At 38.1% G+C, this 14,052-nt stretch overlaps 1 protein-coding gene across 14 annotated transcripts in view; it reads left to right on the plus strand.

Annotated features, from left to right (window-relative positions):
• The window catches only part of NUMB (NUMB endocytic adaptor protein), a 92,638-nt gene that overhangs the window by 66,734 nt on the left and 11,852 nt on the right, over positions 1–14,052 (plus strand). For 8 of the 14 annotated variants that reach the window (XM_063398641.1, XM_063398645.1, XM_063398650.1 and 5 more), the window contains 3 exons: positions 3,189–3,263; positions 8,436–8,513; positions 13,878–13,952. In XM_063398641.1, coding sequence (XP_063254711.1) covers positions 3,189–3,263; positions 8,436–8,513; positions 13,878–13,952 — 228 coding nt within the window. The remainder of the gene's footprint in view (positions 1–3,188; positions 3,264–8,435; positions 8,514–13,877; positions 13,953–14,052) is intronic. The other 6 variants (XM_063398648.1, XM_063398649.1, XM_063398653.1 and 3 more) reach the window with 2 other exon arrangements.

Genomic DNA, 14,052 nt, shown 5'->3' on the forward strand with positions numbered 1-14,052 from the left:
AAACAGACTTTAATAACAGTTTATTTTTCTGAAGTCCAGAATTCTGGTGTTTAACTTAATTTCAGACTTTAACTAGTAGCTGCATTTCCTGTATTAAATTTTGAAATGTCACTCATAAAATGCTGCTGCAGTAGTAAGTTGAGCCTATATTTCAAATTTAAGGCTAAGTTGAGATAGATTTATAATTTAGCACTTCTGTTTAACATATGAACACTAGAAGAGGTTTCAGTTTTGACAGAATTTTTTGCCAGTCTTCTTGAGGAAATATTTTTGTCTTTGCTTACAATCCATTAAAAGCCAGATAAGTATTGTAGCACTGGTTAAATACAGGAGCTGTGTATATCTACTCTCAAACTGATGGAAGAAGCTTGAAGAGTTGGAAGGGGATCTGCTGCTTAAGGGACATTTGGCTATGAAAAGAAGAAGTGTTCTGGTTATAGAATTAAAATTTATGTTTACAAGAAAGAAAAGTATATTGGCACCTATAAGCAATTAACACACCACCACTCCATCCCTGAAAAATTAAAAACCAATGCAAGAGGAATTTTGAAATGGCCTGTAAAATGTTCAACACCAGCACTAATGATGAGCTTTTGGCTTATGCAAAACTGGCTTCTGCAATGGCAAGAACAAGTTTTTTTTCCTTTTTTTATGAATGGCTAGAAGTGTAACATGTAAATGCAAACAAAGCACCTTTTATCCTCTGTATCATAAAGAGGTATTGTGTGACAGTGTAATTTATTTTATAATTCAGAATTGATTGATGCTCAGTGAGGTCTGTGGATTGTACCCCTTTGGTGTGGATAGATGCACTTGATATGTGTAATAATGTCTCCATTCACAGGAGTGGAAGCAGTATTGAAAACTGTAGCTAAACGTGCTGTCTCCAGCAGCAGTGGCATGACTGATTGCTGAAAGTTGGGACATGGGACTTGAATAGAGGTTTGGCAACACAGGGGAGAATGGTTGTCTGTTTTGCAGTGTGACATGAGGCAATATTTACCCTCCTCTGTTTCTCCCTTTTCCAAGCAAAAGGCAGGTTGCCAAGTACAGGGGCTGAATGGTTTGAATCTTCAGTTGGAAACATTCTGGCTACACTGAAGTAAATGAGATGTGCAGATAGGTCAGGAAATCTGAAAGTTGCTCTCTATATGGATGATACAAATGGTCATGCAAACTAAATGGCTCATTCCTTACACATTTTTTTCTATCCAGTGTAAAACTCGAGCTTGTTCCTGTCTATATCACTCTCTTCTTAAAGAGAAGTTACTAAACCCAAAACTTTCTCATGAGAAATGTACAACTGAATTTCTGCATCTCTGGAACGTCTCCCAGAGAAGTCATGGCACAACCAAGTAGTTGATGATGTACATATGTGCTTCCAGACACATAGTAATTGCATCTTTACTTGTTACTGTTTGTGTACTTTTAGGATTAAAATGTTCTACTTCATGTTCTGGAGAAATGAGGATCTTGCGCAAGTGTTCAGCAAGCTCAACTGAGGGGGACTACAGTTGCTGTTTTGGCAGCTCAGGCATTCAACTATAAGGCTTTAGTCTCACAGAGCTCATTTTGAAAAAGCTTTAAAGAGTCAGATCTCTTTTATTTACCTTCTAATTTCAGTGCAATTTATTTTTCAAGCTGCTCTCCAGCTGTGAGGGTTGATTTAAATGAAATTCTTCCAGAATTGTTCCATCCACATTTAGGTCTGTTTAAAAAAATGTGAGATATAATGCTAAAGCTCTCTGTCACTTAAGATACTGTAAATCTTTCAGCAGTTTAATGATATACAGAGCTTCCTCTTCTGAAGTATGTTGCCTTGCATGAAAAAACATCAACTGTCCAATTTCTATTAAATCTTTGGAAAAAATATTGATTTTCTCCATATAGTTGAATCTCTTAATCTGAGGGTGCTTCAGTATGGTGCTGTAAGTGAAATGTTTTTTTGTCCAAGTCTAGTATCCTAATTAATGAAAGAAAATCTAGGAGATTTCAAATAACTCATGGCAGAATTCTGTTTCTCTTACTTCAAATAACTCTGATAGAATAAAGTCTGTTGCAGAGTGCAATTTGTTAGTAGGTTATTAAACTTGTGTTTTCTACTGCATTAAGTGACACAAGCATTGATTCTGATACTTTAAAGCCACCTCTAGCTGACCTAGAATCTAAATGCTGAATAGCATACAACTTTTAAAATGGCAAGTAAATTGGGGAAAGTTTCTTTCACCTGTAGCTCTTAAATTCAAAACTTGAGAAAGGTTTTGATAGTTTCTCTGATTTTCTTCAAGTTAAGTACTTTGAATAACGATATGAATTTTTCTGAGAGAACACTTCCTTTCATTATCAAAAAACTTGTGATTGGAAAAGGCAGAGAAATTGGAAAAATTAAAGCTAAAAGTTCGAGTTTAAAATTAAACTATCCATGGTACCCTGAGCACTACACCCTTGATGTATTTCTTGCAACTAGTTTCTCTGTAGACTGATATTATTCCGGGTTGTAAATTTAGAAGCTTTTAAGCTTGACATTTCTATTCACTGTTGTGTTGCTAGGGGGGTTTTTAAGTAATGCTTGGTAAGATGAATATGTGGAAAACAGATTTTTTTTTAAACCCCTCTGTGTAAGAATGATCAATGTCTCAGTCTCCGTATAACAGCCTGCTGTTGTAATGAAGAGAAACAATTTTGAGTTACACTTTTAAAAAAGGGGTGGACAAATTTCTCATATTTGGACATTACCATTCAAAAATACTTGATCATCGTACTGTGTAGTGTAATTTGGTTTTCAATACTAAATATATTTATCATTATTAAAAAATAATGTATTCAAAATCCTTTCTCTATTGATGTAAGGTTTTCATGCTATGCTAGTAAAAAAAATTAAAGCTCATGATGAATAGGCAGGAAAGCATAGCTTTCAATACTTTTCAATTACGTATTTTCCCCTGAGTAAGGAAAGTCTATCTTTCCCTCCAAATTTCTAACTGTATTATGCTTTTCTGCTGATGCTGGTACCCCCATAGATAAACATAGTCAAACTTCCAAATGCAGGTTTAAAAGAAGGCCGGCAAAGTGCTGGTCATGTCTGTCGCATCAACTGCACTGAGATGAATTCAGAGCTTGGATTCATCAAAACCCAGGGGGTTTAAGGAGCTGCTGTTAACCTTTTCTCCCCACACTCTTTCCTGCAGTACTTGGGACACGTGGAAGTGGACGAATCCAGAGGAATGCATATCTGTGAAGATGCTGTGAAGAGGCTGAAATCTGTATGTATACTTGTTTAATGCAAACATTGGCTTTGGGGCTGTGAGCGTTACTGGAAGAGGTGTGTTCGGAGCAGTGCTCCAGCTAAAGACTGAACTTTTGACCCATGTTAGGAGAACAGTTGGCCGGTTTGAGAGCACTGCTGCTCTTGGGGGGATGTGCTAATCTGATGATGAGAGGGAGAGTTACAACTGTTCATTCTACTTGCAGAAACTATTTGCAAAACAAATGTGAAAAAATTCTCTGTGACCTTTCAGGCTAAGTTGGTACCCACATGGGACTTCAACCATTGTTTTTTAACAGCTTCTCCCTCTCTCTCTTTTCTTCTCCCCCTCTCTCTCTTTCCCTCTGTTGCCTGCCATTTTAATAGTGATTTAATTCACCATTATTATACAAAATATTACTTGTTTTAGGATGCTTTTTTTTCTAATGCACTGCAACATCGTAGGCATGCATGATATAATCTGGCTTGCATCTGCTTAAAGTGGCCTGAAGGCTGCCTAATTCTGATATGTCATGAAGTGGGCTGCTCTTAGTTTGGCTTCTGTGAACGTTTGCTCCTGTAAATGGCACTCGTTCAAAGCTCTTTGTATTTCTGTGGCTCATTTGAAGAGGTCTTGTCATCTCTTTCCTGCAGTAATAATACCACAAAATCCTGCGGAAATAGCAAACTCCAAAAAGGCAGTGATCAGTCTGTCAAGGAACTGAGGCTTTAACATCATTGAAAAGAACAGGAGAAAGGACATGAAAATTTTGATTTTTTAATAGAGATAGAGAACTGCAGTCCTTGTCATCAATTCTCTTATATGTTATATCTATATACATTCTTCAGTGTGCATTCAGTGGAAGAAACCCTTGTATCCTTGCAGCTTAACCAAGTCCATCAAACCCTTCTATTGCACTTTTATGGATTTAAGATATGTGCCACTGGACATCCCTTTTCTTTCCTCACCAAGTCTGAGAGCTCAAATGGCTTCCATCTAAACCTGGTTTTCCCTTCTTCGTAGCACACAGCAGAGGATTATAGGTTATCTTTTCTGCCTTCTGTTGTGCTGTGAAGTTTGTGAATTGGTTTAGTGCTCTGATTAAAATCAAGTCTTTTCATTCTTTTCTTTCTCAGCTAATGTATAGTAACCTGTTAAAGCCTCATCCCATCTGTTCCCATTCATTCCTCAGTGATTAGTGATTGATTTTTATTAAAAAGGGCCACACAAAATATAAATGAGTTTCTTTGTTCTGTGGATTTAGTTTACATACCTAAAAGTGCAAGTACTGACCGCATAATCAATTGCATCCGTTTTTGTCTCTTGCTGATTTTTATTCTCCCAGAATACTTTCTGTTAGTACACCAAATAGCACTGCAGTATCTACTTTGTGCAGCTTCCTTCATTCTCTTCCCTGGGGAGCTGTGCTGGGAAGTAGCTGTTCTGTAGTTTATAGAAATCTTACAAGTCCATGAGTCAACTTAATTAATGAGACATAGTAAAAGCATAGCACCCAGTTTCTTCTGGAATCTGGATTTCTAGGATTGTGATCCTTGATCACATGAATTATTGATTCAAACATCAGACTTGCCTATCTGACTTTTACAATTAGTCAGCAATTTCTGAAAGTAAATAGTTAAATTTCCCTAATCCATGTTATGTCATCATTCCAAATTGTGGATGGCATTAATTTACCCATTCTTTTAAAGTAACATTTTTCTTCAGATAATTTTGATTTTTTTTCTGCTGTTTGATGTCTATGTGTACACCAGACACAAATGTTCCTCTCTTACAATTGCTATTTGTCTCCTTTGTCAGTGTTGGAAGTTGAGAAGTAGAGGTGAAATTCTCTGTGCCCCAAGAGGAAGATTCAGATTACTGAAATTACTTTGTGTGCTTTAGTTGCTAGACTCTATCAGATCCAAGGTCCATTTGGAGCTGCTCGCTGCAATTCAAGTCCTGTCTCTCACCCCCAGCATGTGGGTTTTAAACCAGGGGCATTTCTTCAGGACATCCCCATTACTCAAAGCTCTGTTCTGTACAAGACATTCTTAATTTAGCAGAAGCCAAACACTGGGTGATATTTCAGCATGTGAGGATTGTGATAGGAAAATGCAGTTTTCTTCTGTGTTCGTTCTTCTGGTAGTCCCTTGCTTTCACATTACTTAGTTATTTTGGTGGACGTTCTCTTGGTTTTGAAAGAATTACAAGTTTGAGCTGCAGTGCTCAAATTGAAAGACTAGTTTAAGGGAATTTGAACTTCACTTTTAATGTGGTTAAATGACATTGATGTGTATGTGGGCTATTTTAAACTTTATTCTCTGCAGGTAAGGTGTAGGCTTTATAAATCCAGTCAATAAAAATTAGAATTGTTGAAATATTTGTATCTTGTAGCTTCCAAAAATTAAGTTCTGTCTGTCTTTTCTTATTTTACTAGATATATTTTTGACTCTTAATTCTTGCTGTACAACAGTTGGCAATTCATTTGGGGAACTGAAGATGTTCTTTTATAGGACTGACTACTGGGTTTTAAAAGATTTTGTGGGATATTCTTCTTTTAAGAAGAATATGGAACAGTGTTAATCTTGACTTAAGGAAGAGTTTAATTACTGCTGTGCTTTTTGAATGAAAAGGTGCAAACAAATATCTCTGTCTCTTTCTTGTGGGAAATAATCTTTCAGGGATTTTTTATTACCTGCTCCTTTAATGGGTATAATTGTTTTTGAGCGCTGCATCTTACAGAACTTGCAAACAAGTGATGGTAAGCGTTTTATTCAGACATTCCTTAATTGACAACTGAGTACAAGAAACCGCTTTTAGCTCAAGAATCCTTCATCCACACTGTACTCGGTTGGTACAGTTTTATAGCTCTGAAGCTGCACACCAACAATACTGTAATTTTCTGTCTGATGAAATGGCATCACAGTCTCATTGACAGATCAAAACCCCTCATATTCAGCTATTAGTCTATTATTAACATGGATTTATATTATCAACAGAACTTGCATTTTTCCTTAATAGAATATAACCAATGTAGCTTACATCGTTCCCTTAGTAGAGATATATTGCTAGCTTTGTATACTTTTAATATCTGATAAGATTCTTGTGGATGGACATGAAGCTCTAAATGGTTTCTTCAGAACCATTTCACTGAATTTAAAATATTTAGTGCCAACTGGAAAGTAACTTTAAGGACCTTGTTAAGTGTGTTTGACTCAGGTATGGGAACATCATATAAAGACAAAAGTGTACTCTCTCATGTCATGTTTTGATTTAAAATCAGCTTTAGCTTGTAGTATTGGTTTCTAACTTGCCACTTTTTGTTTTAAATTATGCATTTGTTTTAATATATGTTCTTGTTTTAGCAGGTAAAGAGACATAATTTAATATTTTTAAAAATGCATTAGTTATCTCTAAACTACATTAACTTAGTGTTGTTTAAAACCCATTTTGCATGATGCCTTTTCCATTAACCTTGTCTCGTTTATTTTAAAAAATAATCTTGTTTAACAAGCATTTTTCTGAGAGCAAAATTAACCATCACCTAAAAATGAGGTAGCTTCTGGTGAATCTCTTTAGCTTTTGCTGTCTTTAAAAAGCTGTTGTTTAGTGTAATGCAATAGTCATTGCTCAACTTGGCAGCAGCATCCAACCCCTTCTCATTATGTACACTACATTGTGATTAATCCATTAGTTCCCCTCCTAGTGTTCAGCATATCCTGTCCAAATACATAACTGTTCCTGCCTCCAAAAGTGCTTAAGCTTTTCAGCTGAGTGAGCTTGGAGATGTTCTTTATACAGTGTCTGAGCTGATGGAAATGTTACAGATACTTGGTAAAACGTTCAGTGGAAGGACATTGGGCAGAGAGGGACCCACCAGCAGGGCCAGGAAATGCACAGTTGAGACAGACACTCCCTGCTTAACTTGGGGTTTCCTGGCTTTTGTGCCTTGCATCAGAACCATAGCTTTGATTTAAATATAACCTTGTTTATCAATCAATTCTTCAGACACTGCCTCAAGATACTTGTGACAATACTTTGAATATAGTAGTATCAGTGATGAACAGGTTGGAATTGCACAGTGTAAATGTGGGGTCAAGGGCTGTCACAGAGACACTCCCTGTCTCTTCTGCAATTCTGCACCTCCTCCTCATTACTGCTACACCAGAGCCTTCTTACAAGTGAGGTAATTTGGAAAGACAGCAGGAACAGCTCTGTGCTTCACGTCGGCTTCCCTCACACGCCGGGCAGCATGTGGCTGTGCTCGCAGAGCACCACGCCTGGTGAAGTGTTCTCTCATGTAGTTTACTTTCCACAGTCTGGTAACAAAATAAAGCTAGTAAACTAAACTGCATGCAGATATGCTTAAAACTGTGTGCTGGCTTTTTCTTAATGTGGATTGGGCAATCGGTATAATGGCTTTCCTGAAGAAATTTAGGAAATTGTAGCTCAGCCTTTGGTATCCTTGCACTTGCCTAACTGCCTCTGCCTGCCTGAGCTGATTTTAAAGGCTGTTCAACCTACCAATTCAGAGTTGTAGAACGAATAACTAGTATTTGTGTAAATATTGCATAAAGCCTTGGAAGGCTTTAGAGAAAGAGAAAGCTGTCATTTGTATTTGAGTTTTACCACAAGGTTACGATGAAATTCCTTGCTCTTCAGAGAAGACTGCGTAAGATGTGAAGCATAAGAGTAGCATGTAAGCCAGAGCAACAAACAAATGGAATAAAATGCAGCAGTACTCACCCCTGCTTTATATCAGCCATACATGCATCTCCAGTATATGGAACATTTGCTTTGGGGAAGAGTGATCACTACAGAGCAAGCTAGACTGCAATTCTGGAGTTAGAACTTTGCATTTCACAAGAGCCTGTACAGTATTTTACTTGTTTAACCACCATGTCTGCTGCCAAGTTTGGTTTATAACCTAACCAAAAGGGACTAAACAAGGGAGAGTGAAAGTAAAGTAACCACTTTGCATGAAATTGGGGCTGAGGTTTTCTTCTTTCCACCAATTTCAGGGCAGTAGCTTATTAGAACTGTGTGTGCCCTTTGATCTGCATTTTCATAGGATTATTTTCACATTTGCCTGTCGCACCTTCTCATGGATAACTCTAAAACCCCCTTCCTTTCCCTCCAAACCCTATTCTTGTGTGTGCTTGTTGGTTTGAAAACCCTGGGACATTTTAGCTACCTACAGTAATAGCGCTCGACTTGTCCCCCCTGTTCCTCCAGGAAAGGAAGTTCTTCAAAGGCTTCTTTGGAAAAGTAAGTTTAATGCCTTGTTTGTGCTTGCACTATAAGGAGTTACATCCCTGGTATAGCACTGCTGTAAAATCAGTGTTTAGAGTTCCTTAATCCATTTCAGAATATTTGCTTCTAAAACAGACTTGGAAATATTTTGATCAAAGAATGTGGTTTCAAAAGTAACCTGAAACAGAAACTTAAATATCTGTGGAGTGTATGAGAAATCCAGTGTTCTGAAGTGAATTGGTCTTCCTGGAAAAAAAAAAAATTCTTTTTTAACCCTTAAACTTGTGCCAACTCACATCACCTGGGCAAATACCTACAGAAGAGTTGAGGTCTGTGCCTTGTAAGTGCTTCATGCTCAGTTGCCTGGCAGCATGAGTTGATCCCCAAATGTTAGCACTGGGAGAAAGCAGTGTGCCATCTCTTAAACCTTCCCTTTTTGAGCACAGTCCTAATTCAAAGGTGTGTGAAGATGAGATCAGACATTTACCTACTATGTTTTCCTAATTTCAGCTCAATCTCTAATTTCGATCGTTGCTCTTGTTTTCACAAGGACAATGTCTTAGATAAGAAAGGAAGCAATTCTTTGTCCTTATTAAAAATGTGCTGCACTGGTGGCTGGGTTGTTTTATTCCTGCTGCCTACATTTCTGCAAGGCAGAAAGACCACACTCTCTTTTACCTCTCATCTGTTTCCTACCTCTGTGTTTAAAATTCCTGTAAAATTTTTTAATCCAGCTTTCATGTGGAGTTAATCTAAGATAATGGCTTCTGAAGTATCTTGTTATAAAATGAAACTTTGCTTAAATAGAAACTAACAGGTTTGTAATGTTCATACACGCTGAAGTCTTTTGAAGCAGATTATTCTCTGGTCATGGATTGGTTTGAGCTTTACATGGGGAGTAAGTAAGGTTTTTTCAGCTGATCCTTTTTCACCATTCACTCAAATAGTGATGGATGTCACACAGGGCCATCTGTTTCTCCAGTTCTGGTTTCCTCCTATGATCTGGGAAGGCACACACGTAAAGTGTCGTGGTGGTGTGGGGCTAACATACAGAAGATGGCAGATCTGTCATATTATTGAGAACAGTCCTGTGTGCAAATCAAATCCTGGAGCTGGAATCTAGAAAGACCGGACCCAAAGTACTGAATTGGAAACAAACAGAAAGTCCCCCCTCAACCTGATTAGATATGTTAGTTTTCTCTCTGCTTGGTGGTACTAACTTATGTTAGAGTACATAAGAAAGCAAAGATGTAAAAGGGAAAGGTATTTGCAAAGCACTTAAGTAAAAATCTTTCTTGGCGTTTTTAAATTATTAAATATGCCATCTTCCCTATTACATCTTGGTTGATATTTAATGAAGTCTGGTACTTCACCACAGCATTTTAGATTCCCTTTCTTTTGTATTATAATATTTTGACAAAGAAGGACCTACTTCTGCTTCAGCCTGTGAATTTCATTAATTAGCACTGAAACCACTTAAATCCATAGTGTTTAGAGATCCCCTCAGTACCAGTGTGGCAGTACCCTTATTACAGCTTTGGCTTACAACAGGAGCCCACATCTAGGGAAATCTGCAGAAAAAGGGACAGCTGTTCTCTTATTAATAATTGAGAAATACTAATAACTCTAATATCTTTTGGCTGTCTCATCTATAATTTCTCCCCAAATGCCTTGCATTGGGATTAATATATTATTCCAAACTGCAGAGCTATTTAAAACACACCAGCAGCTTTCAGAAAGTCAGTCTAGACATGTTTGCCACTTTCCCTGTCCATGTTTTTCCTCTTGTTAAAGGTAAATACGATGGATTTGTGTGTGGAAATGTTCAAGTGGTTAGTATTGAAAATGCTTTTTTTCAGCTTTAAATAAAAGGGAGATGTCTGTTGATGGCTCCAGGTTAGGCTTTTGTGGTTATCAAATAAGCTGCCTTTTTAGGTAACTACTTTTAAAAGGGAAGCTTTTCTCTTGCAACAAGTAGTAGTACAGACTTGGTGATCTTTGTCATATTTTGCCTCTATGGAGTGTACTTCTCATCACATAATGTTTAATAGAGAGTCTGAAATAAAAAAAAATTCTTTGTATATACACCTCAGGCTCTAGGTATGTCTTAGAGCCATGTCCAAGTCTCAGGATAGGATAAAATATAATAGGCAGAAAAGCTAGAAACAAAGTTAAAGTATTTTAAAAATGCATTATTGGGCAACTTCTGTTCTGGCATCCTCAATACTTTGTTTTCCACCTTACAGTACAGCAAGGTATCAAAGCAGCTGCTTTTTGTTTGGTGGGTGCCCATCTCTAGGGCACTGCCAGTTTGTCAGTGGGGTTTCTGTTTTGCCTGACCTGCCATGGACCTGCTTTTCCTCCACCCTTGCTGTGTGTCAGGATAAGTGCCCACCTGCCCTCCTGGAGATGCCTGAGGGCTCTGAAATGAGCCCAGACAATGAATGTTGTGCTGGAGCAGATACCTGACCTCCCCAGGAGTGCTGAGCAGTGAGGTTTCTATCGGTGCCAGCTCAGCACTGACAAATCGGGCTCCCAGGAGTTGATGCCACATGTGGCTCTCCTCAGGCAGTGCTGTCATCTAAAAGCTCTGGAATATGAAGACAAGCTACTGATCTGGAGGTCTAGATGAGTCCCTTGGTAGCAACATTTCAGAGCATCCTGTTCCAGTGGATATTGGCCGCTTGCTTTAAATAGTTCCGTTTGGAGTTGCCTGTACCTCCCAGCATTTGTTACACAAGCTGTGATCCTGCGTTGGAGTTCACTTCCCGTGCAGTATCTTGCAGCTGGTCTGATCTTTGTCCAGGATGTGCCAATAGTGCAAAAGCTCCTATCTACCCTTTAATCACAGTTTACTTGGCAATATCCCTTGTATATCCAATAGAAACTGAATTGGAGGAGTATGTTCCTTTATGCATCACTGGTAGGCACAGATAAGCTAAGAATTCAGTAAGTGTAAAAATCATTCATTGTCCAGCAGTAGCAGCAGTGGGTTTGGGGTATAAGCTGTAAGGATAAGCCCTTTCAAAGCACTGCATCCACCATAAATAGAGAAGAAGGAACTGGGAGATGAAAGTGAGTTTTCTTTTTCTCTTAGTGTAGCAAACCCATCTTTGGTTATCTTGCATGTGGAACCTAATGTTTCAGTGGGAAAAGAGGACTTAGGAAACTCTTCACCCTTTTCATTTTATTCTGAGAAACATGAAGTTCATGTGTTAGCTATTTCTAAATCCTCATTTGGTAAAATAGCAAGTGAGGAGTAGCTCTGCTGAAGATCAGCATTGCTTTATGAAGTACCCAGCTCAGTTAAACTTGGCTTTGATACAAATTTCAGGAACTGTTCACAGTTTCTGTAGGGACAAGATTTTTATTGTTTGCTGGGGAAAGATGTGTATCTCTTAATCTAAAGATGGCAGTCTAAACCAAACAGTTACCTGCAGGCATTATGTTCTCTTCATTGTTTGTATTTGCTTGAAATAAAGATTTTTAAGACTTATGGCTAATGAACAACTGATACTGTTTTTAAAGCAGTTCAAGGAGACAGACAATTTGTTTTAGAATTAATAGGGACTGGCAGGCTGTGGAAGCTAGCTGAGCATTGAAAATACAGACTGTATTTTGTGGATATTGATACTGCCTTTTAAAAAAAATTCTAGAAGTGACTTCTATATGCTGCAATATTTTCTAAGACATATGATGATAAATTTAAGTGTGTCTTCTGTTGTGAATTGCACTCTTTCTGATAGGCATTCCAGAATCTAAATTAAACATTCTCTGGAGTATCCAACAGGCTGGATGGTCATTTAGAAACTTGCTTCTGCAAGCACTTCTCTATAGCTTGCTTTCACGCTGTGCTTATTTTCACTCTTTTTTCTTTAAATGCTCTTCTGTGCAAGTCAGTGCCATTCTCTGTTCTCAACAAGCTTTTTGAAAAGGCTCAGGATGTCATTGCTGCTTCTGAAATTGGGACAGATAGTTCCTCCCCAAAAAACAAACAGAAATTCCGCCAGCACCTTTTTCTTCATACTTGCTGCTTTCTCTGAGAATGAAACCAATGTGATATAATTGGAGACTTTCCACTCCAAGATAGTTCATTCTTACAGTGTTAAATTTGGTGTTGCAGACTTGGAACATGCAGTAGCTTATGCCAGAATGTATTCTTGTTCCATTACTTGCTGTAAGAATATAAAGTATATACATCTGCAATAAACTATTAAAAAATTATAAAACAGTTACAATTCTAGTTTGAAGTCACTAGCTGAAACCCCTTTGGCTTCCCTCTCCCCGTGTTGTTGCTTTCTTCACTCCCTGCAGTGGTTTGTGGTGGGTGCCATTAGCTGCCACAAACTATGTAAACCCAGTGCTTCAAAAGACATAAAGAGAATATTTTCTGGCTAAAGTAGGGGGATTGTGAATTAAAGTGACACGCTAAAAGAAAAGGTATTAGTTTTCCAGGAGTAGTTCTCTGTAATAACCAGTAAAATTACGTTGACCTATTTTCTTTTCTATGAATTATCTTCAGAAGAATATTGTGTTTATATTGTTTTCTGTAACTTTCCCTTGAAAAGTAAAGAGCCTGGAAAGAATCTGTAGTTTAAATGGCTCCTGAAGCTTTCCTCTGTTTCCCACTTGTACTTAGCCTCAGCTTGCGGCAGCTGGAAGTTCCCACAGTCAGGTTTTGGATGAAAGCCAGACCGCTCTCCGCTGCGCCGCCTGCCACACACCACTGCTTTTTCCAGATACACACCAAAGGCCTCAGAAATCCTATTTTTATACCTCTCTCCCAAGATAAGACATTTAAGTCTTAAGAAATTAGTGAAGCATATTTGAGTGATTGATCTTAGCATTAAGCTTATGAGCTTAATAAGCTACACAGTAACTGATGATTTTGGGGTGTTTTTAACACTGGTTTAAGGTGATGCCATGATTCTGGGACGTAGCCATGGGACTATTGGGCAGAGGGTAGGGCTGGTGGAAATACCAGGTAAGAATTTTCCTTTATTTAAACTTGTGCTGAAGAAGCTACCTGTGGTGTAACTCCTTATGAATGAGTGTCTTCTGACTCTAGTGGAATTCTTCACCCACTTGGTCAGTCTTGAATTCTTTACTGTCAGTGGATGTACACCTTATTTCTGCCTCACTTGTCCTGTGCCCTCTCCCCATCCCCACGACGTGCTGTTTCTGAAATACTGGCTTTGGCTTGGTTCTCTTAATGTTTTGCAACTTGGATTGAGCTTTGGGCACCCTACTGACCATGGACTTCATCTACACTTAATGTTATAGTTCTTGGAGAGGGGAAGCGGGAGGCAATTGGCTGTTGACGTAAAACTGTTTTGTTTTCTTTTCTTTCCTTTTTTTTTTTTATTCTTCTCTTGAAAGTCTGGGAAGAAAGCCGTCAAAGCTGTCCTGTGGGTCTCGGCGGATGGACTCAGAGTTGTAGATGAGAAAACAAAGGTTAGATGCAAAAGTTTTACATTTCTCTGTAATAATGTATGTGCTGTATCTTTAAATAGACACCAATCTTTATGTTACTGCAAATGTGGGTATTTGAAAG

Source organism: Prinia subflava, chromosome 5 (genome assembly GCF_021018805.1).
Source record: "Prinia subflava isolate CZ2003 ecotype Zambia chromosome 5, Cam_Psub_1.2, whole genome shotgun sequence".
Classification (NCBI taxonomy): domain Eukaryota; kingdom Metazoa; phylum Chordata; class Aves; order Passeriformes; family Cisticolidae; genus Prinia; species Prinia subflava.